At 33.3% G+C, this 21,623-nt stretch overlaps 2 protein-coding genes and 1 long non-coding RNA gene across 3 annotated transcripts; 2 read left to right on the forward strand and 1 right to left on the reverse strand.

Moving 5' to 3' along the window:
- Positions 1–4,070: 4,070 nt before the first annotated feature.
- Positions 4,071–17,426, reverse strand: LOC125053618 (A disintegrin and metalloproteinase with thrombospondin motifs 14-like). The gene is made up of 13 exons (XM_047655059.1): positions 17,119–17,426; positions 13,928–14,097; positions 13,470–13,641; positions 12,579–12,893; positions 11,643–11,851; positions 10,973–11,164; positions 10,449–10,577; positions 10,083–10,197; positions 9,610–9,750; positions 8,769–8,984; positions 8,343–8,466; positions 7,208–7,383; positions 4,071–4,732 (listed from the first exon to the last, which is right to left on the reverse strand). The coding sequence occupies exons 1-13, from the start codon at positions 17,191–17,193 to the stop codon at positions 4,475–4,477; spliced, it is 2,292 nt and encodes a 763-aa protein (XP_047511015.1). The 5' UTR covers positions 17,194–17,426; the 3' UTR covers positions 4,071–4,474.
- On the forward strand, positions 8,354–10,635 carry LOC125053655. Its single transcript, XR_007117602.1, has 4 exons — positions 8,354–8,489; positions 8,774–8,994; positions 9,548–9,685; positions 10,434–10,635. It is a non-coding gene; the product is annotated as an uncharacterized LOC125053655 (long non-coding RNA).
- Positions 17,427–18,908: 1,482 nt separating the features above from the next.
- LOC125053625 lies at positions 18,909–21,295 on the forward strand. Its single transcript, XM_047655072.1, has 2 exons — positions 18,909–19,399; positions 20,038–21,295. The coding sequence occupies exons 1-2, from the start codon at positions 19,258–19,260 to the stop codon at positions 20,922–20,924; spliced, it is 1,029 nt and encodes a 342-aa protein (XP_047511028.1). The 5' UTR covers positions 18,909–19,257; the 3' UTR covers positions 20,925–21,295.
- Positions 21,296–21,623: the final 328 nt, after the last annotated feature.

Here is a 21,623-nt window from a genome sequence, read left to right on the forward strand (position 1 = left end):
TATAAAGTTTATAGCTTAACGAGAACAGAATTACAATCGAATGTTGTATTGTTTCTTTTTAATGGATTGACTAAAATTTAGCGCCCCTCGATACAGAATTTAAAGTACGTATTCAATCACATGTACGAGAATTGTATAATAACTTATGTAATATTCTTTGATATTTGTACCAAAAATTGGCTAATATACCTAGTTCAATAGTATATACTTAATGACTTTAGTCAATCAATTTGGTGGGCCTTAGCCTCTTCTAGTATTTTTGCCTGCCTTCCATTTTCCATACCTTCGGTGGAATTTTCTTCTGTAACAAAGTTGATAGTCCAACAACTACTGAAAGATTCTTTTATTTGCCGTTCCAGGCTCATGTCTGTCACTTAAGTATAAAGCGCTTTATTCGGTAGATATTAAGAACCTTATAAAGAACCACTTTATCGTACAGTAGCCTTATCGGTATTATCAATTTAAGTGAAACAAAGTCAGAAAAAAGTTTGCCATATCTGGCATACTTTTTTTGGCAGATTTGGGGGCTCAGTTTGATAGATAGATAGATAGGTATTTGTAGATTATAAAATGTAAATAAAACTGTAAACAATAGTAAATATAAACGACAGATTGATTAGTGAACGCAGACGTGACGTGAAAATGACGAGGGGCACGGTCATTCACTGGGTACATCCAACTATGTAGCTGCTATCAATCGTGCTAAAAATGGTCTCCCGTCAGCTGAAGGCCGATGAATTAGTGCAGGGATCGAATAAAGACTGTTGTTTGTACCAACTTCTACATAAACAATATTTACTTGGTTTGTATGGCCGACACCTAGGGAGTAGTTGTATTCTGTGCTAATTAATTGTACATTTGACTAAATACTTAATTTGACAGATAATACTTGAAAATTATCATATTCAACACCAGTAAGATGTTTTGTTTTTATAATTCGTTTAAAATTAAAAACAGTGGGCACAACTAAAAGAGAATTTTAAATACTTGCTCAAAAGTAATGGCGGTAAATTGTCTATGTACAAAATGATCGTCTCCTAGCGGATGTGAGTGATTTATTTCTTTTGAAAATGAAAATGGCTAACATTAAACAGACGAGTGCTGTTGAAAAGTAATTTTGACGTTACTACGACGTTTTAAACATAATGAATACAATATTCGCACACACAATATCTATTGTGTGTAAATTTAACTTAATATGCGCGTTGAGTCCATTTTTTTAAACTTCGAGCTTTAATTCTTTAGTGCTGTTACGAGTACCATGGGAAATGAACAAGGAAAACTTTTAAATTAATTACAATTTCATCCATATAATTATAAGCCCATCCTTATTTATAACTCCTTGTTCATGTGACGAAGTTTTCAAAGCTATAAATAATCTTAATAATACTAAAGCAGCAGGTTATGACTCAATAACAACAGAAGTGTTAAAATTCTCCTCACAACAACTAGCAAGTATCCTTACCCATCTCATAAATTTATCTTTCACACAGGGTATTTTTCCCAGTTCTTTAAAATTATCAATAGTTAAATCTATGTTTAAAAAGGATAATACAGACGATATTAGAAACTACAGACCTATAACTTTGAAATTAATAATTTAAGTGTAAATGTAAAAAAAAACAATTTAATACAATTTCGGAATTATAATAATTGCAGACCCAATAACCTCAAAATCAATTATAAAAACGAGTCAATTGAAGAAGTTGTATCAACCAAGTTTCTAGGCATGACACTAGACCAAAATCTTAATTGGAAACAACACATTTTAACGATATGCACGCGCCTTAATAAATTTGTCTTTGCTTTGAGTCGAACTCGCAAAGTGGCTTTAAAACACGCAGCAATTATTGCTTATCACGGCTATGTTGCCTCAGTTCTGCCCTATGGTGTCCTTTTATGGGGAAATTCGGTAGATGTGAGTAAAGTTTTTATTACTCAGAAAAAAATTAGACCAATTTTCCACGAACTCGGTATTCTGACAGTACCAAGTTTGTATATCTTTGAAGCAGTTATGACTGTCGAGAAGCATCCAAAACTATTTAATACATACAAATAAACTTGCTTGTATATACCGAGGGATCCAACACGGCTGCGGGTGCCTGCATGTTGCACCGCGCTATATTCCAAAAATTGTTACGCCATGGCTATAAGAATATTTAATCACCATCCTAGAAGTTATAGATCGCTGCCATGAAATGTTTTCGGGGAAGTTTAAAGGGAAGGTGATAAGGTTTTTCAAGTCAGGGTACTTTTATAGCGTGGGCGAATATTTGGCCTATAAGTTTGACAACAATTAATTATAAATAGCTTGACCTATTATTATGACATTATGTTAATGTTTTTATTATATGACATTGCAAAAAATTTATGACATATGCATGCCTATTTATATATGGCTGATTGTGCGGATATAAAAAATAAATAATGTGATTATAAAATCACATAAGGTTTGATTGTAATATAACTACTACGTAAAATTCTAATTTTTAATTATGTAAGATAAATTTGCACGCCATTATATGTGGCAGAATATGCGGAGTTTAGATTGTACAACCATAAGATTTTTATACCATATTCTTGCAGATAAATTATTATGATTATTATGAATTATTTAAAAACACTTAGTGATTATAAAAAAAGTTATTCTATAAAAATATGATCATTAATATATTAGCATAATGTAAAAAAATCGCAGGTATCGAAATGTTTATTATAATTAGTTTAATTAAATGATGCCTCTTAATTATTGTGTTTTTTATTATTCTGAAGGCAATGTACGAGGACAGAGTGGTGACTGATGGCTACTTTGTTACGGTTTAGGAACAATAGTGTGACTAAGTTTATAATAAAATTCGAACACTGTAAATTAAAATACAATGTTAGTGTACGTTCTTTAACTTAATTAAAAACTGTAGGTAAATTTCATAATTATATAAATTTAATAAAAGCTTTAATTCCAGCAAGGCAATAATTTTTATCTGTAAAAAACTCAGTCAAAGTAATACAGAAATATTGAGTCTATATGTAACTTTGTGTCAATATAGAGACTATAAAAACATTAATATAAAGGTGACAAATATACGATTAAGAGAATTTTTATATTTCTTGGAACAAACAGAAAGTCTCTTTGAGACGAAATCGTGTCTGCAATAATGTAGAGTAGGTTTCTAAAATCGAATGGATTATATCAGCCCTGCGATTCTGTAACTCACTTTTCGAACTCACACAGCGGTTTTCGCATCGGCGGTCGCTCTCAAATCAGTCGTCATTTTATGATTTGGCATTCTAATAATCAATAAACTACAAGCTCCCACCTTTTCAGAATGCCAAATCATAAAATGACTGCTTCACGACTGATTTGAGAGCGACCGTCGATGCCAAATCCGCTGTGTGAGTTCGAAAAGTGAGTTACATAATCGCAGGGCTGTTTAAACAAAAATAAATATTTAAAACCATCTTAGAATACATAATGTATTACATATTCAAATAAATTGTCGAAAAATTCAAAGATGGACAGTCTTTAAGAGCTATTGCATAAATTTGCAAGCCTTATGACTTGAATTGTAATACTTATTTGAGTAGCGAGAATAATCGCAGTTAGTGACACATAAATTTTAGTGTTTAACATGTTAAAGTTAAACTGATCGTCACGTATCTTTTGATAGCCGTCATCTGTCAATCACTGTTCTCGTGATCTACAGACGGATGTTAAGAATAAATATACATATTACCAAAAATCGTGTACAAATGATTTTCTTAAATTACCAAAAATCTATAAAAAATGTGTTCATATGAGGCAGGCCCAGTAATAGGCATAGAGCAGACAGATATCTTCATTTGTTTCAGTGACCATCTAAACGCGGAAAAATACCACTGCCGAAAATTAATGTTCAAATCTTTAATTATAGGTTCAAAGGTGGCAGTAAAACAACACAATCTATTAATTACATTTATTTGTAGACATTAAATATTTGATAAGTGTATTTAGAAAGCCGATAAACGCGCAAATTATCTTCAAACTTAATTATTTCATTTAATTATAGTTTATTTGACTAGAATCCATTGTAATAAAATAATTCATACCCCTATAATAACCTAGATATAATAAAATACATTAAAAATTTTCAAATATTATGCAAAATATAAGTTATACAGAATTTGTGCAATAAACTAAAAATTATAAAACTATACCGATGTACGTCGTAAATTACTTGTCTACGAACTTAATCCTAATAAATGCTCACGTTTTGTAGATTGTTTTAGATAGCTCCGTTAGGTAAATCTCTATATTTTATGTACCATATAAATATAGAGCTTATATTAATACTGTAATGCCTTTAAGGCGTATAAGCTAATTTAAAAACAAACTTCAAGGACGCATTCTTGAAGTTACGCTATGTATTTTTTCCCTACTTTAAAGAGAAGACAAAATGCATTACGCGTGTATTCTAGGCTTTGCTAAGATGCCGTTTTAAGGTGACTTTGTATCATTTTTCGGTATATCTACGTAATCTATCACTTCCCAGTTATCTTCTGGGTCTTCAGGCATTTGCGGCGGTATTGCTGCGCGAGCGTACGGCGTACCCTTATCATCCACTGACAGGTAAGAACGTAATGCTGCGAGGTAGTCTTCATCGTCAGAAACAGCCCTGGCTCTAGCGTTAAATGGACCACCAACATCTTCGCTTGGTAGCTCCCAAATGTGATACTGTGCTGTCATTTTAAAGTTCTGAAAAAGCGTAATACATTCATATATACTTTACTTAAGTACGGTGTAAGTTAAAGTAAGTCTTAGTCTAAGTTTTATTTTCATAAATTGCAATATAGAATAATTCGAGAAAACTGATCTAAGAAGTGATCACTGATATGGCTATTCATTTATTTATAAAGAATTGATAACATATACAAAAGTTTACTTAAATGACCCCCTATAAATTGAGGGTAATATCCAAGAAAAGCTAGTATAGCGGAGTCCGTAATGGGTCCGTTCCGCTCGCAATGGAAGGCGGGCATCAACGTGGGTTTTAATTAAAGTTTTTTGAAGGAGGTTAAAAATGACAGTGAATGGAAAAATATATAAATTGATTTTGAGCAAAAATAATTTCCAAAAATGGGATAAGTAGATCTACTTAATCAAGATAAATTCGTCTCTTGACATTCATAATTTACACAACATTATAAATTAGACGTGTTTTTTGGCCAAGCCAACAATGCACGTCAGTCTTCACGCTTTAAAAATATTTGTACTTACTTATCTCTTAACATGGGTATGGTTATTGTTTATTAAGCACATAATTAGTCGACTGCGCTAAGATGACGAGCATAATTTATCAACCTTGTGCAAACATCAAACGGCCCGAATAATCTTGACAAATTACTTAACAATTTTCAGTATAATATTAGTACGTATCTTAAGGTGACGCATAGAGACATCATAAAGCATGCTGTTTGTTGTATAAATAACCCTTGAGTTCCATGACGTCTACAGCTTCATCACTTGGGTATTTAACAACGTAGTAATTAGTTAATTTAGTTTCCTGTCACCAACTCACAAATAATAAACTATTATTCTAATATTTGTGTACATGTTAAGGATAATAAAGTGTATTGTAATAAACGCGGTCCTTTCGTACATTCATAAAAATTCCGTCCTTTAGTAGTACTTTACTAATACATGTTTATTGATAGCCACGCGCTGAAAGTTGATTAAATAATTGTTTTATTTAAAAGTTGAAATAATGTCATAATTATCTACGGAACACATATCATATTAACATGGTTAATGTAAAGTTACAAATCAGACCAGTATAAAACGCGACTAGACTTTACTGTCCGAAAAAATAAAGCCTTGAAGGTGGCGAATATCTTCAGACACCATACAACCGGTACAACCTCTTTAGGTCTGGGACTCAGATTTCTGAATCTGTTTCATGATCATTTTTCAATCTAATAGGCAAGTAGGCAGCTTCCAGTGCCTGACACACGTCGTCGACATTTTGGATCTGGGACATGTCGGTCTCCTCACGATGTTTTCCTTCACCGTCCGAGCGAATGTTAAATGCGCACATAGAAAGAAATTCCATTGGTGCACAGCCGGGGTTAGAACCTACGAACTCAGGGATGAGAGTAGCATGCTGAAACCACTAGGCTACTAATAATAGCCACTATATTAGTCCTATAATGTGTATAAAAGTTTTAAGCAAAACATTTATACAACATATGTTTTTCAACTATATCATCTATAGAATTCCAATCTTAGGTATTGTTTTAAAACATATAAATGAAAATTCAGTTATATAATAAATGCAATATGTACATTGTACGTCTCTTATCAGTCAGTATGGTTTAACAGTTTTATTTAACTCAAGCACGTGAGATGACGCCCGTCACCCGTATTGACAAACAATAAGCTTAGGATGGTCACATAAAGATTATTTGCCGTTTATAACTAAACACAATATGACATTATGCTAAGGCACCTTCACTAAAACTTTATTTTCCGCGAAACCTCCACTAAGTAAAAACAATATTGTGTCAACGCAAACATTATGTTAATGATATTTCATAGAGAGCAGGTTCTTAAGAAAATGTAATATATTACTTTTCAAAATTATTATTGTAATGTAATGAATCTTTTTCCAAAAGAGTAAATACGTTTATTAGGTAACACTTACGTTGTCGAGGCACCTACATAGTGATAGCAAATTTAAAATTTAAAACCACCTAACAAATGTGACGTGATTTTTATTAAAAAAAATTGACAGCCGTATCTCTGCATTGTATAAAATATTTCATTTTCTACAGCAAAATTGCCCGGTTGTGAACATAAAAGTATTTAAAAACTAATACACTTAAGCTATGAAGTAAGTGTTATCAAGTCAGCCTCGTGACATTATTGTTTTAACTTCTAATATTCGTACATCATGAAGCAAACGGCTGATATGTTCTCAGAATCAGTACTATGGTAATAAATAAGTTCTATAGTCATTATTTTCTACGAAACGCAGTTTTTTTAGGTACTAAGTATATCAGTGAATATTTTATACACACTAAAATTTTAACACTGAGGGTTATATGATTTTTTTTTATGATATTATCTTTGTATAGATATTTCTTTATTTGTATTTTCATAGGAACTAACTATATATTTATAAATTGTGTTCTGACCCATTAAAATGTCAATAATGTGAAATATCATACAAACCTCCGGTAAGCAATGATGCTGTAGACAGTAATAGTTAGTGGAACCATCGTAATGACACCAAGTGCCGTCAGGAAAGTAAGGGTCCAGGCCGGCGTCATTCAGTTCCACACGTGGGGCGTAAAAGCCACCTCCAACAGATCGTCTACAGAATATTGCACATCCCATCCACATACGAGCTAAAACAAACAAGCAGAGATATTGAATTCTGCGCCCTCTAGTAAGGCTTAAGGCAAACATAATTAATTCAGTATAAAACTGAAGTAATCGGGGAACTCCACTTCCCCGTGGAGGGAAATTATATCGCAATATTAAAATGTTATGATTCATATTATAAAATTTTAGTTTATCATATGCCCAATCGAATCAATTACTTTCCATTATTCAAAAAATTCCAAACGCTTTCTGTGAAATATTTTTTATTGAGTCATAGTAAACAAAAAATCGTTTTGTTTATGCTATAATCCTTATCAGCGAAATCGGTAATGCTTACTCATAGTTTCTTTTTCATTTCCGATCTTTCCTTTCCAGATAAGGAAAGACAAAAATAATCTAACAAAGTCATGAAGCACCCTTTTTAATATTGTATTTAGACATTGGTTTATTGTTTATGAAGCAGACAATGTTACAGCACGACTCTGAGACATTGTGAATGCTCATCAAATGTTAGATAAGTAAGTCTATTAATCTTACGTACATTGTATCTTGCCATACATTTTAAGTACTTGGCCTATGTTCGTATAAGGTCATATAAGGTACGAGCTCTTGTTTTATAAAACTTGTGAGTCCTGGGCAAAAGAACTTACTTAGCGAAAAGAATGACGACGACAAATTTCTATAGAAATCATCACGTGACCAATACAATTTTAAATTACGATAGCTGGTCACTCCAAAGCATACTTGTACTAAAGGAAAGGGTCTGAAACTTATTAAATAGCTCTTCATTAGATTATTATGTAGTATACTCATGCAGATAAGTTTTTCATACAATTTTTTCGTGGCGTTTAATATTCGTCTAACTCATGCTATACTCAGACGCAAACGCATAATTATTTGTGAATACCTCGAAGATATGTAAGTTATGGTTTAATTTGTTTCAGAGTTATAACCTTAGTCTTATAAGGAAACACAAACTCACTGGGGTCATGTGGGGCCTGAAGGCCGCCGCCGCGTGAATCCAACGTTGGAACCATTGAAGCATATTCTGTACACTTTCTGGCAGCTAACTCGTTTGCACTGACTCGAGTTTTCTTACCGCAAACCTATAAACAGGCGCATTAGACAGGTATTTTAGCTTTAATTAACAACTTTAACGTCAAGTAAGTCAGTTCAAGACCTTCTATAATTACTAGAAATTGATTTGCACATATTGCTAGATCTAGCAATGCAGCTGATAGTAACGCCTTTGCTTCGACGTAGGTATGGTGTTCGTTCGTGTACATTTATTATTTCCTCGGGAATCGAATCTACTTATATTTCGGTCAACATACGGATCGACCAAATAACAAACTAATTTCTAATAAAATACGGAATAAGTGGTTGTTATTTTTTTAATAGATTTTACCTTAGTGTCTTCACATAGTGCGACGTCATACGAAGCACCTTCACAGCTAGCTGCAGCAGGACAGGATCTCCTTCGCTCCTTTGATCCACGGCCTTTGTATGTGCACCCCGACTTACACTCTCCAGAAGTCCATACACTCCAGCTAGTGCCACTAGATGGCGTCTCGGTTGGTTTGTATGATGGATCCACTAGCATACAAGTACCGCCGTCACACCACTGAGGAATGGTAATATAATTATATATTTAGTAACGATATTTTAGTTTAAACGTTTTTGTTTATCTTTTAGTTTTTTTGTAGATAAAATCTCTTAAATACTTATTTTAATATTATTGGTTATGCTTGATTAATAAAGGTAAAATTAATAAAACATGCACCTAATTTTTGCATCTATCTGACACATGTAAAGTTTTCAAAAAAAAAATTGTGCGTTTGGATTTAATAACTGCAATCGGTACAAAGTTCAAGGATCCTCTTCGATTCGAATTTTACTTAATTTGGCCGCCAAGCCCTCACATTTCTCGCTTTAACAATGATAACTTTTGTATATGTGATTGAAATTATAAAAACAATAATTGAACTTGAATGACATACTATTGTTTAAGCTTAAAAGTGAGATTGTTATTATTTTAAACTACAACTTATTTGCGTCTTCTTGTCTCGTTGTTTACGCTACTTCAAAAATACAAATATAATGAACGAGTATTTGCTTCTTTTATGCATGTAAACGACCTCAAAATTATTCATTAAATTAATTATGATAAATTTGCTTTGTATATAGGCCATCGCCCTCAAGCGGCTTTACAAATATCAAAACAGTTAAAAAAATATTCTTGAATAAACCTTTCCATGACCACAAGAGGTCCCTGGCAGAGCAGGCCCAGAGTAATAAAACCCAGCACGATGCGGAGTCCTGCAGGTGAGTTGAGCGCAGATACCGCTGCCACTATCTACTGGAGATGCGTCCTTGTCTCTCAGTAGTACCTATAATATATATTACTAAACAATAATACATGAGAGAAAGAAAGTTGTTATACTAATGGAGTTGATATTCGTTTAAGCCATTGTTACAAAAAGCTAGTTTTAGACTTGGAACAAACACCAAAATTACAGTAGTATCTACTCCAGGTGATTTCACATTTATACGTATGTTTCACACGCAGTTCGAGCTAAAAAACAATGGTACTTATTAATAATAAGTAATTAGAACTAGAACGTAACAGCAGCACGGACTATGTGATACTTTTTACCACAAAGCCTATTTAATGTAGTTAATTATAGTAGTTAAATAGAAGATAATGATCTAATAATTGTACCTCACATTGTTTCTTGGCACCCCAACTCATACCGGGATAGCCCCCAAATCTGCTATGCTGAAGTTCCTTCGGGGTGTCCAAATCATCATCACCATCAAAAAGACATGTCGCCCATCTGTGAAATAACAGTTTCGTAATGGATTCCCCTCATACAACAAGTTTTAATTGGAGAAGACTGAAAATTTGTTATAGAATTTTTTATAGGCTGACTTTTAAATTCTTTTTTCCAGAATTATCTACATGACGATATACAATGATGTGCGACTATTTGCATCAGCATATAACGGATATCAACCATTGAAGACAAGCATAATAGGCCAGATCTTCTTTTTCAATAATCTATTTCGATAGTCACAGGACACTCACTGCAAATCAGCCGCGACGCGTGCGCTGCAGTGTGACCATGTTGCCTCTCCGTTAGTTCCACGAGATGGAGACATTATGAAACCGTCCCTTGCGCACGAGTTTCCTGATCCATCGTGATGCATGCCCAGACTGGAATGTATTAATGTATTGTATATAATGGAAAAAATATATCATAATATCTGCTATATGTTACTGGGTTATTATTTATAGTATAAACGAATAACCAGTTTTTGTAAACGATGTAAGTACTTACGTTTAATAATTTTAGTACTTATAGGTTTTTTTTTGTATATCAAAACCTATTTGTAGGAAACGTTTAAAAAGTAAAATAACCAAAGTAAATTCATGTTATAAGGTCTATACCATTGAAAAAACCTACTCTTTATATTACCTGACCCCGTCAAACTGTGGGTGAAAAGCGTTTAAAATAGCTCAAATAAATAATTAGTATCTTAATAAATAGTAACTTAAAATATATTAATTATAAGTATTAGTTGTGAGCGTTATAACAATTTCAAACAGACTTGTGTCCTATTTCATGAGCTAGAATGTAGACGGATGTGAAGCCGGCTGATGGATAGGGTCTGCCCAGAGTGTCTGTGGTGCCGAATTCTGATACTACACAAGCATGGGCGGGCAGACAAACGCCGCCGACAGGTGCTAGGCCCATGGTTACGCCATTGCGTCGACCGCCTTCCTCGGAGTAGAAGTCCAATCTGAAATATATCAAGTTCTTTTATCAGAACACTAACATTTTACTACGAACAAACTACACTTTCTATGAAAGCTATTTCGGTGGACTACGGACACTTATTACTCACCTTGTGAACAGCCTTGCGATTCTGTAACTCACTTTTCGAACTCGATAAGGAGGGAGCTTGTAGTTTATTGTTTATCAGAATGCCAAATCGTAAAATGACTGCTTTACAACTGATTTGAGCGCGACCGCCGCTGTGAAAACCGTTGTGTGAGTTCGAAAAGTGAGTTACAGAATTGCAAGGCAGTCTTCTGTCAAACCATAAATACAAGACACAATATTGTGTTAAAGTTGCAGCTTAAATAAATTTTAAAACGTAATCTTAAAATAATAAAAAAAAATACATATTTTTATCGAAATCAGAGAATGTTTTCTTGTGTATTGATGTGTTGAATCTTAAGTAAATTTCTATTAAAAGTTAAAAATGTAGCAATTACCCTGACAAGAGCAGAGCCATATCCCAATGTTGAGGGTCGTCATCATCTTCTACGTTGAGTGACCGTTGGTAAGCACAGAAGGAGTCAAGAAGCCGGCCTCTCTCTGCATGGGGTGGTAGTCCACTTGGCTGAGAGCGAAGTAGCGTCAGCCGCACCAACGAAAGCTGAATTCGGGTTCCCAGCGACGGGTGATGGTAGAGAGCTTGCACCTGTAACATTTATATAATGGTATTGAGATTTAAAGTAATATAATAATGCAACGCCTTCTTTGGCAATAATTTTTACAAATATTTATAATAATGCATAACAAATGGAATTCCTCACATACGAAGACAGGAGCCGTCGCGTTGTGTGTAGTTTAATAAGCCTACGAAATATGAATGTCCGAGGCTGACAAATATTTATGATAAATGTTGTTTGTAATCCAGACATCGAATTCATTATCCTCTTCATTGTGCCATGGAGATAACTTATTAGACTCAACAAAGTAAATTGCTAAGGTAAGGTCTGTGTCACACTGTGGACAAAACCTACTATTTATCTGAATACGTACCGTTAAATTTGAATTTCATAATGAAAAACGAATCAAGAATAATAATCACAGCAACTTAAACAAATATATAAACCAGGAAAAAAATCTTGCTTTATGTTTGATAATAGCGAATGTTAATACGCTCTTTGTTTGAGATGCGACGACGAAAATCTAATTTGATAAAATTATAAGCATCAAAGTGAATTTGATAAATGCTATCTTTTATCTCGTACTTACGACTTAAGCGGGATTTCGGTTAAAATATTTTTTAAATCAAAAAGTCAAAAAGTCTCAATCTTTTTGATATCGTAGTAAAAAAATATTGTCTCTGATGCTTTCTAAAATAAACTAAACAGCATCAGTGTGTCTGGAACTTTATCATAAAATCCAATAGGTATACTTACGCCGTTAATATAAGCCAACAGCATATCACGAAGTTCGCCTTCATTGTGGTTGAGGTACGGATGAAAGATCTTATACGCCGACTCGTCGAGGAATAGGGCAATTTCAATAGTGTAGGATGAGGGGGCAGGCTTTGACGGGTAGACACGTGGTCTCCGCGGGCCGTGGCGTAATGGTCTGGCGTCGTTATGAGTCAGCGGTGGCGGCGCGGCTCGCCGGATGATGTGAGCAGCGCGGCCTTGCTTCATTTCCGCCCGCCCCCCGCGTGGCAAAGGACGTACCTCATATGTGGAATTGTCCGTTACGATAAGGCCGTGCTAAAAGGAAAGACACAAAATGAGTGTCAGTCACATTCCAGTCCAAGTCTTTCATTATAACTATGCCTCTAGATGATGGCATAAAATTATACGGCTGAATAACCTTTCTGTATAGATAAAAATAAAATTAATCAACTATGGAACTCTGAGAACTGTTGTATCACCTTAATACTGCAGTCATACATAGTTTAAAAAAACGCTGCCGATATACTCCTAACATTTGAATTCAGGCAAAAGTACATGTCTGGAAATCAAAATGATAATTACAGCCAGCCTTTATTGATTTTAAAACAAAGTCGAGAGAATGTGTTAACGTATGTTATTTCAAGAATAGCATAGAAATTTCTAACAGAAGTAAGTACTTATTATAAGGCTCATATTGACTTGTCTACAACCAATTAATCAATATATTTTAGATTTGAAGTACATTTGTGTAATTTTATGTGGACATATTTATTACATCTGATATATCTAAACACAAATCATCGAACACGATATAGCATATTTTTCTTGCTATATTGTGTTCGGTACAAGCATGAAAAGAAAGCATGGTTGACATTAATTGACAAATTTTACCAGCGCATGGTCTTTACAAGCGGAGAAGGCAGCAACAGAGTCGGTTCCTGCGTGAAGATAGTGGCAGCTAGCGTCTACATCGGATAGAGGTTCTTCTTCCCCTTTTTCAGACCACACACGGAACTGCGGTGCTAGCAAGCGTCTATTTGGCACCAATTGCAAATCGAAATCTCTGCAACATTATTAAAAACTCGTGGAAAACACACATTAATCCTATTCTCTAGAAATCTAATCTACTAAAATGTGCATTTCAACTGCCTTTCTTTGCCTATTTGTAAGACTATATTCGCGCGCAGGTTCATATAAATCTCAATATAAAAAATGTGTTTCTTATGTCGTGGTGAAAAGTCAACCGGAAGCACAATAATTGAAGTGACATTTACTTCGTATTAATAATAAGATTTTAGTTTTTTTAAACCGAAGTCATGTCTTTGTCTGTTTAATAATTATTTACAAACCTTCCAAAAGCATTGAAACTGTAGGAAAAAGGAACATCGTCCTGTTTTGATTCGGACGATAGCGCCTCCCTGGGCACAAGCTTTGGCAAATAAACAACTTGAACATCTTTGTCCACAGCCTCCGTCCCGATAGATACTAAGTTTTCCAACCACCATCCATATAACGGTTTCTGTAAAAATTTAACAACATAAATGTTAAATATGTTGATTGCATTTATAAAACGCTTAGAATAAATGCAGTACGGCCCAATCAGTACAGGAAATGAGATATGCTTCTAAACCGAAACGTTTTTGTTTAACCGGAGTTCGAACCGCTGACCTGCTGAGTTACATTAAAATTAAAACTAATCAATTTACCTCATTTTTATATAATTCTTTTATATAAAACCAAATTTTACCATAGACAAAGAATAAAAAGAACACGATGCTGTCAATGGTGTATATTTTAAACGCTTTCTTAGTACAATTTATATGTAAGATATATTGATATATTCTTATTTATTTATTTGAAAGTAAAAATATGAACATGTATTTTAGAATAAAATCAAACTATGTCACGTATTAAATGGCGCACTTTCTTAACTGCTTTTTAATAAGTAAACCCACTTATATTTAACCACTCATCTGAAGTACAACATGCTAAAAGATTACTCATACAACAATACTTTCCACAACAATCAATGTAGGTATCAAGATCGAGCTTAAAGTTTCTTAAAATCGAACAAGGTCAACTTATTAGCGATAATTGTATTTGAAATCGCGTTTTGTGCATGTGAATGTTTATCTAATGAAAGTGACCCAGCTACTTAATTTCATAGTAAGAATTGGCCATTGTAACATTATAAAAACAACTCGAACTCTACACTTGAATTTTTGCAAAAAAAAAAACTATTTATACCCATGTCCTAAGGGACTGGTGTTTTTTTATAAATTATAAGGCTTCATATTCGTGCAAAAGAATTACATCTAAATATTATTACTGTAACCTTTGATAATTATTATTTGACTGTTCTAAAGTCAAAGGGTTGTATCTAGTCTAGTTCATAGGGTTTTAGTTAGAATTCCTGCGAAAGTTCCAGCGAAGTTTTTACGCAAGCACACGGATGTTCTCCTCGTGTACGGAGTATATAAATAAACACAAAACGAAGATTTAATAAAAAGGGGCTGTAGGTGTAATGTGACGGTATATTTAACTAGTTCACATATCATTAAAATAATAAAGAGGTTAGTGAAAACGAAATTGTCACCAGACGAACACGGCATTGATGTATTAGCGCTTCAGAGCCAACTAAAAGGGAAAGTTTATTTGTTTTTCTATTAAGAGGCAAGTGAATTTAAAAACCTCAAATGCGATGTTTCGTATACTAATTCTTAGTTCTGTATCAAAGTTAATCAAATCGATCTCAATGACGAGAATCTGCTATCGCGTCGTAGAAATAAAACGGGACAGTGAATCATAGCAATTCGATTGAAAACTACGTGCTGTTAACGCTTGTGTAACGATAGTACGTGATTCAGTACAAAGCCATAGTGCCGCATCGTCTTATGTAATGTAATTGCCAAAATAAAATTATAGGTTTAAATGGTTACGCGAATCGAGGTGAAAGTAATTTTGACTTTAATTGTGTTACATTATCAATAATTTTATGTAATCAAAGATCGATAATTATTTTCATACTTGCCACAGAAGAAACAGATCGTCGAAATACAAGATATCTTATCCTTAAAGATAGAGATATTATAGACTATAAATAATAGGTAAAGGGAAATATAGGTAGGTTTCACTTTTGATTCATATGCAATATATAATATATATATATATATATTAATAGTAATTTAAAAGTCAATAGTTCAGAAGTCAAATAACATATTATCATCACATATCAAGGTAATTTAATGGATAAACCCACACATGTGCTTAACAGATTTAAACTGTAACAAAGGTTTGTTTGTTCTGTACATACCTACATACTAAAAATTTATAAGCATGGTTCTAAATACAGTATATTTGATATTAGTTTACTTTGTCATAATATTAAATAAATGTCGTCTTCGTCGCCAACAAATTAAGCGAAAGTAATAGCCCTTTGAAATTAATGCCTAGACAATTCTATAAATATGCTTTGTGCCTTGACCGGGTCAGAAGAGGCTTCTGAAGGTTTTTTTATTTCTGTACTTACATAAAGCTTAAGGAGACAACATTCGCCGATGTTTTGGTGGAAATAGAACCTACTAATACGTACTATACATATGTTGAATCGATGAATATTTGTAAGACAATTATGCCAGAACGACTAAAGGAGAAAATTTGGCAAGAAGATAGAAAATAGTCTGGATATATATTATATACGTATAACTTACCTTTTTAGCCGATTGCTATTCCCGTAATTGAAAGATGATAGTAGAATTCATATTTATGCAAGGTAAGTTGCACGTAATATTATACAATAAAAAATTTTAAACGATGCCAATTTTTTTCGAAATGTTCTCTCTTCTTTTCCTTTTATTTTTTAACCAAAATAAAGACTCCGTCAGTAAAAAAGAGTTTAGAATTACTTATGTCGAATTTATGCCAATGTAAACGTTTTTCAGGTACTTCGGAATTCATATAATGAATGTATTACAAAAGTTACTCATCATTTTAACGGTTTTTATATTATTTACTTATGTTACACATTGTTTTTCGAACAAACGTGTTGACATGTTAACTCTTACTTAACCGTTATTTTGGTTTTAAGAATTTAAGAATGACAGTGAACGTTTTAACCGTGTTAATTTTAAATATAAATATTATGACTACTATTTATTATTTTGGGCTTTTATTATTTTTGTTATAAAGATGGTAAATTTAAATTTCATTATGATCCTTGGAAATAGATTAAAGCTAAGTTGATACATTCCGTTTCCGTTTTTAATTCATAATACAAAATAAAAGGCCACACAAATTAAATTTACCACGAGAACTTAATATATATGGTCTGTGTTTAACCATGAATAAATTAAAAATGGAATTACTTTTTCGTTTAGGTACGCATTAATAATTATCATGTTTTTACTGTTGTTGTTATTTTGTAAAAAGTATAATTGTTCAAATCAACAATTATACTTATTAATAAATATTAGGGCAATAAAAATTAATATAAAATATTAAAATATAAAAGCGCCGCCCGCCCAAGCGCTCGCATACTTACGGAAAAATGCGCAGGCGTGCCGGTGTGTAGCGCGAAAAACAATATAACTATCACTGTTTTAATTTGAAAAGCCATCGCTCTGTAACATTTCACTTTGACGGCGTCTTTAAAGTTAACGGAAACTTCACGGGCTCTTCTTTATAAGCGCGAAAGATGCAGGTACTTTGAATATCGGTAACGCGAACGTTGCACTGACAAGGGGTCGTTACTGTTTTAGATTAGAACGCAAACACTGCCTCACTTGCTACCGAAAGACGGAATAACCACCGCGTGCCCCCAGAAAACCTTTCGCACCTCTGAGAGAAAGTGGAAGGAAAGTGCAGATTTTTGGCTGTCATGTCACCGCCTACACTCGGGCGGTCCCCTTAGGAGCATTATAGCGCGTCATCAATCATTTCATCCATCAATCGGCTGTATCCATTAAAAATGGGATAGAATCGATATCTAATAAAAAATTCAGTCCAGTAGAATGTATAATTTTTTTTAGTAAATTAGTTTGGAAAAACTAAGTAAATAAAATTAAAACATTCAGATTTTTAAATTTAAATTTACTGCCGTAAAAAAGAATATACTATTTAAATGTATACTTTTTCAAAATAATTTCTTTATTATCTAAATAGGTACAAACTAATTAGCATTTTCAAGAAAAAGCCCGCATTGTTCATGTTGGTGGGTAATAAATTCCTTGGGATGGTTCCATCTATTAAGTACAAAAGGTATAAGAAGTTGGAAGTTTCAGTAAAACCTTTAATAATAGTTCGCTCTAGCTTATTAAGTTTCTTTTCTTGAATTTGGAACCTAAAGCAATACTTTTTACTTTTAAACTGCAAAAGCTTAAGCAGTGGTAATATAATGAATGTAATATAACTCACAATATGTCTTGGTGAGTACGCAAATAGGGAATGTAAAAATAACTGATTGCTAACAGAAATTTACGTCTATAGGTATAGATTACATCTTTACACATTATATCAATATTTATATAAAATATTTGTTCACTTATCGTAAACTTAAACAAAATAATTAAGAGAGTTACTGAAAAATCAGCCTAACTGTGTTTAATCTCGATTAATAAATGCAAAACAACAACTTTATTAACTACTGCAATAATAGTTTAATACGTACTATAAATTATTACAGTAAGTAGTCTACGTAGGTCTGTCTAGACTTTGTAATGGACAATAACCCTTTTGAGTTGCAATTTCCTGAAATGATTAAAAATGATATCTTAATTTAATTGCAACACTTTACATAACTTGTTATCAATTTTTTTATTCTTCACTTCACACCAATGATCAACTGAATACAACCAATGTAAAAAAGAAACCCTTTTCTATCAAGTCTGTCTCATCGTCCGTTTTAAGTAGGCACGGGAACATACAAAATAAGTACTTTGTTCTTTCATAATTTCTGTTCCCAGAGCTTACGTATAATAGGTACCTTTTTTCTTTTATTATTGTTCTCTTATTTCCAATATTTTTGTACAAATGTCGTTACGTTTTCTAAGTATTAGGTACCAATGCTAAATACTTGCTAGTCTAATTTGCCTAGACGTTATATTGTAAGAACAAAGTAAAATGTAAACAGATACAAAGGTAAGACAGTTTTTTCTTTTATACTATTACATAGTTTATAACAGAGTGTTCTCATAATTAGATTAGGTATAACATTTGTAAAGGGCGTAGTTAAAATTACCTTACTCCTTATCGTTTATTAGGGGTTTTTATGTTATGGAATTTCATCATTGTTTTTAAATACTTACCTACCTCTTTCTTTGTATATATATTCATTTATAGTCGTGGTTGTAAAAGAACCGTAACTTTGCACACTGAGTAACGTCCTCACGATATTGGCAGGTAGGATACGAGTCCTGAATAATAATGCAAATATGCTTATTAATTTGCACATCTTCTTCATTTTATACCAACCTGTCAAGCTAACTCCTTCAGTATAGTTTCATAACGAAATAGATTGAGTACGCGTTTTAATTAAAAGAGTAATAAAGCCGGTTAAACGATATTCGTGCCTTATGTGCACATGTTCCAACATTGGTGATTCACTTGTAGCAAAAAAACAAGGGACGACGGCAAGTGACGCAGCGAGTCATTGATCCCGGTGCGTTCCCGAGCGATCGACGCCATGCTCGAATACGGGTCCGCTACTCCGCCTGCCCCGCTGTTCTCTCCGCTTGTCATTGTGATATTTATTGCGTGCGTCGCTGGCGCTGCAGCTCTTCTACAATGTGCGCTAGTTGCCGCGATAATCAAACGGACAAGAAACGGTATGTTATGAACTTCCTAAATCATGCAATATTCTACATATTTGGAACATTACGTATTTTGATACTGTGCCTATATTCAATATGTATAATTTATAATATCTATCTGATGAAGATATTTTATTCGACATTATTAATTAGAGAAACGTAAACGTACCTATAGTAAGTAAACGTAGCTAAGTAACGTATAGTTGCGAGTTTCATCGCATATTTTCCGCGGGAAAGTTTTTATTTTCGATAACTCAATTAGCTACTACAGAATATCTGAGATTTTTAGTACATATACTAAATGGGTAAGCTATTGTTAATTGATAGAAATATATCATCACCAACTTGAAAACAAAGTAAATAGGTGCAATTCACATTACACATTATTCTTATTTATAATATTATTAGTGTAGAGATTTTTCTTCTTCAAGATCTTTTTCTCTATATCGGTTTACTATATTTTTATAGATTACTTGTGGTTTGGATTTCGCTGTTTAAAAATAATAAATAAATACGAAGATAAAATTTAAGGTGAATGCCCGTTTTACTTTAACGTTAGGAATCGTTGGTGAAACCTGACAGAAGTCTCGTAGCTATGGTAGGTACCTACTTCAATTTAAACATAACATTCAAAGTAAGATTTCCCTTTCCAGGTTTATACTGTCTTATTCTCCAACTCATTGTGGCTGACTTTGTGCTACTCAGTGCTTCCATTGGACCAGAAATTTGGACTACAAATGCAAAAACCTGGGACTTCGGTAAAAGCACCTGTGTAACATTTCGAGGACTCGGCGTATTCGCTTCAACAGCATCACTTTATTTGGTCGTTGCTATTGCACTACACACATTAGCGACCATTAATCTCGAAGAAAAAGTCGCGACTCAGAATAAGCGGAGTACTATTATAGATGATGAATCGAGGTCTTCACGGCACAGCCTTGTGGCGAACAGTGATACATCAACTCCAACCCGCACTATGAATGTCGATTATAGACTTACAACTAATACCAAAGTTCCTATAATACCCCCATCACTTTTTATATGGTTTTTAAGTGGGTCGCTCTGCATTCCTGAATTTGCATTATCTACTACTGTACCACTTGACCATGATATAATTGTTTGTGGCTTAGTAGATTCAGGCCACAGATTTAACATCTATTCTATGTTAGCAATTTTTAACTTTTTTATACCTACCTTTATAATGTCTGTCGCTGGTGTTTTGGTGGGATTTAAATTAAGTTCGAAGCATTTTCGAAAGAATGATAAAGAATCGGTGTCGGCTTTAAAATATTCCTTAAGTTTAATTTTAGTCTATTTCATAATGTGTTCACCACGCTCCCTCCTTTGTGTATATGAAATATATTCAAATAACTATAGTGATAGACTCAAAAACGAGAACAACATATTTTTAACGATTAATTTAATGTGTAGCAGCGTATATTTAGTGTCAATATTATTAAAACCCCTACTGTGTATTACACTGATACCTAGAATTAGAAATAAGTTTTCATTGTATTCAGGAAATGTTGTAGAAGTATAATTGTTATATTTTCCTGTGAGAATATGTTGTCCTGAAAAAAATGGTTTAAACGTGGGGTATGCCTAACGTGACCAAACGTCACGTTTTGAACGGGACTGTCCCTTTTTCCAATTACGAGTCCCGGTGTCCCCGAAATGAACTGTGGGGCGCAAAATTGTCCCGTTTTCAGAAAGCGCGCGAAGTTAGCAGAATATAAAATAACGTGCCAAAAGTTTCATTCTTATTTGAAATCGTCGCCTGCTATATTAAAACAAATTTGTTCTTCTGATAAATATAACTAAACATTTTGGGTAACAAAACATAGGTAATATTTTGTGATTCGTAAAAATTATGCCAACTTTTTCTAAATAAATAACTTTTAATTTTTTTTTCATTGACTACTTATTTGACCTAATTTAAACATGTCCCGTTTTGAGTCAAAGAATAAAAGGTCACTAGGTATTCTACCAATTTAAACCTGACCAAATAGTCTAACGCGTTTTTACGTCCGTTTCATAGACCTTTTAGGCAGTAAGTTATTAATACAGATTCTTTAATCCTACAAATAAGTGGCGCGTTTTTCAAAAAGCTTTCGTATACCTATCTACCATGTTATATATCTACTTAATATATAATATAATCGCTTAGAAGACTTGATGCTTTGTTATAATTTATATTGTCTATTGAAACTTTTTGGCGGATCCTATTAGCTCTGTATTA

Source organism: Pieris napi, chromosome 1 (assembly GCF_905475465.1).
Source record: "Pieris napi chromosome 1, ilPieNapi1.2, whole genome shotgun sequence".
Classification (NCBI taxonomy): Eukaryota; Metazoa; Arthropoda; class Insecta; order Lepidoptera; family Pieridae; genus Pieris; species Pieris napi.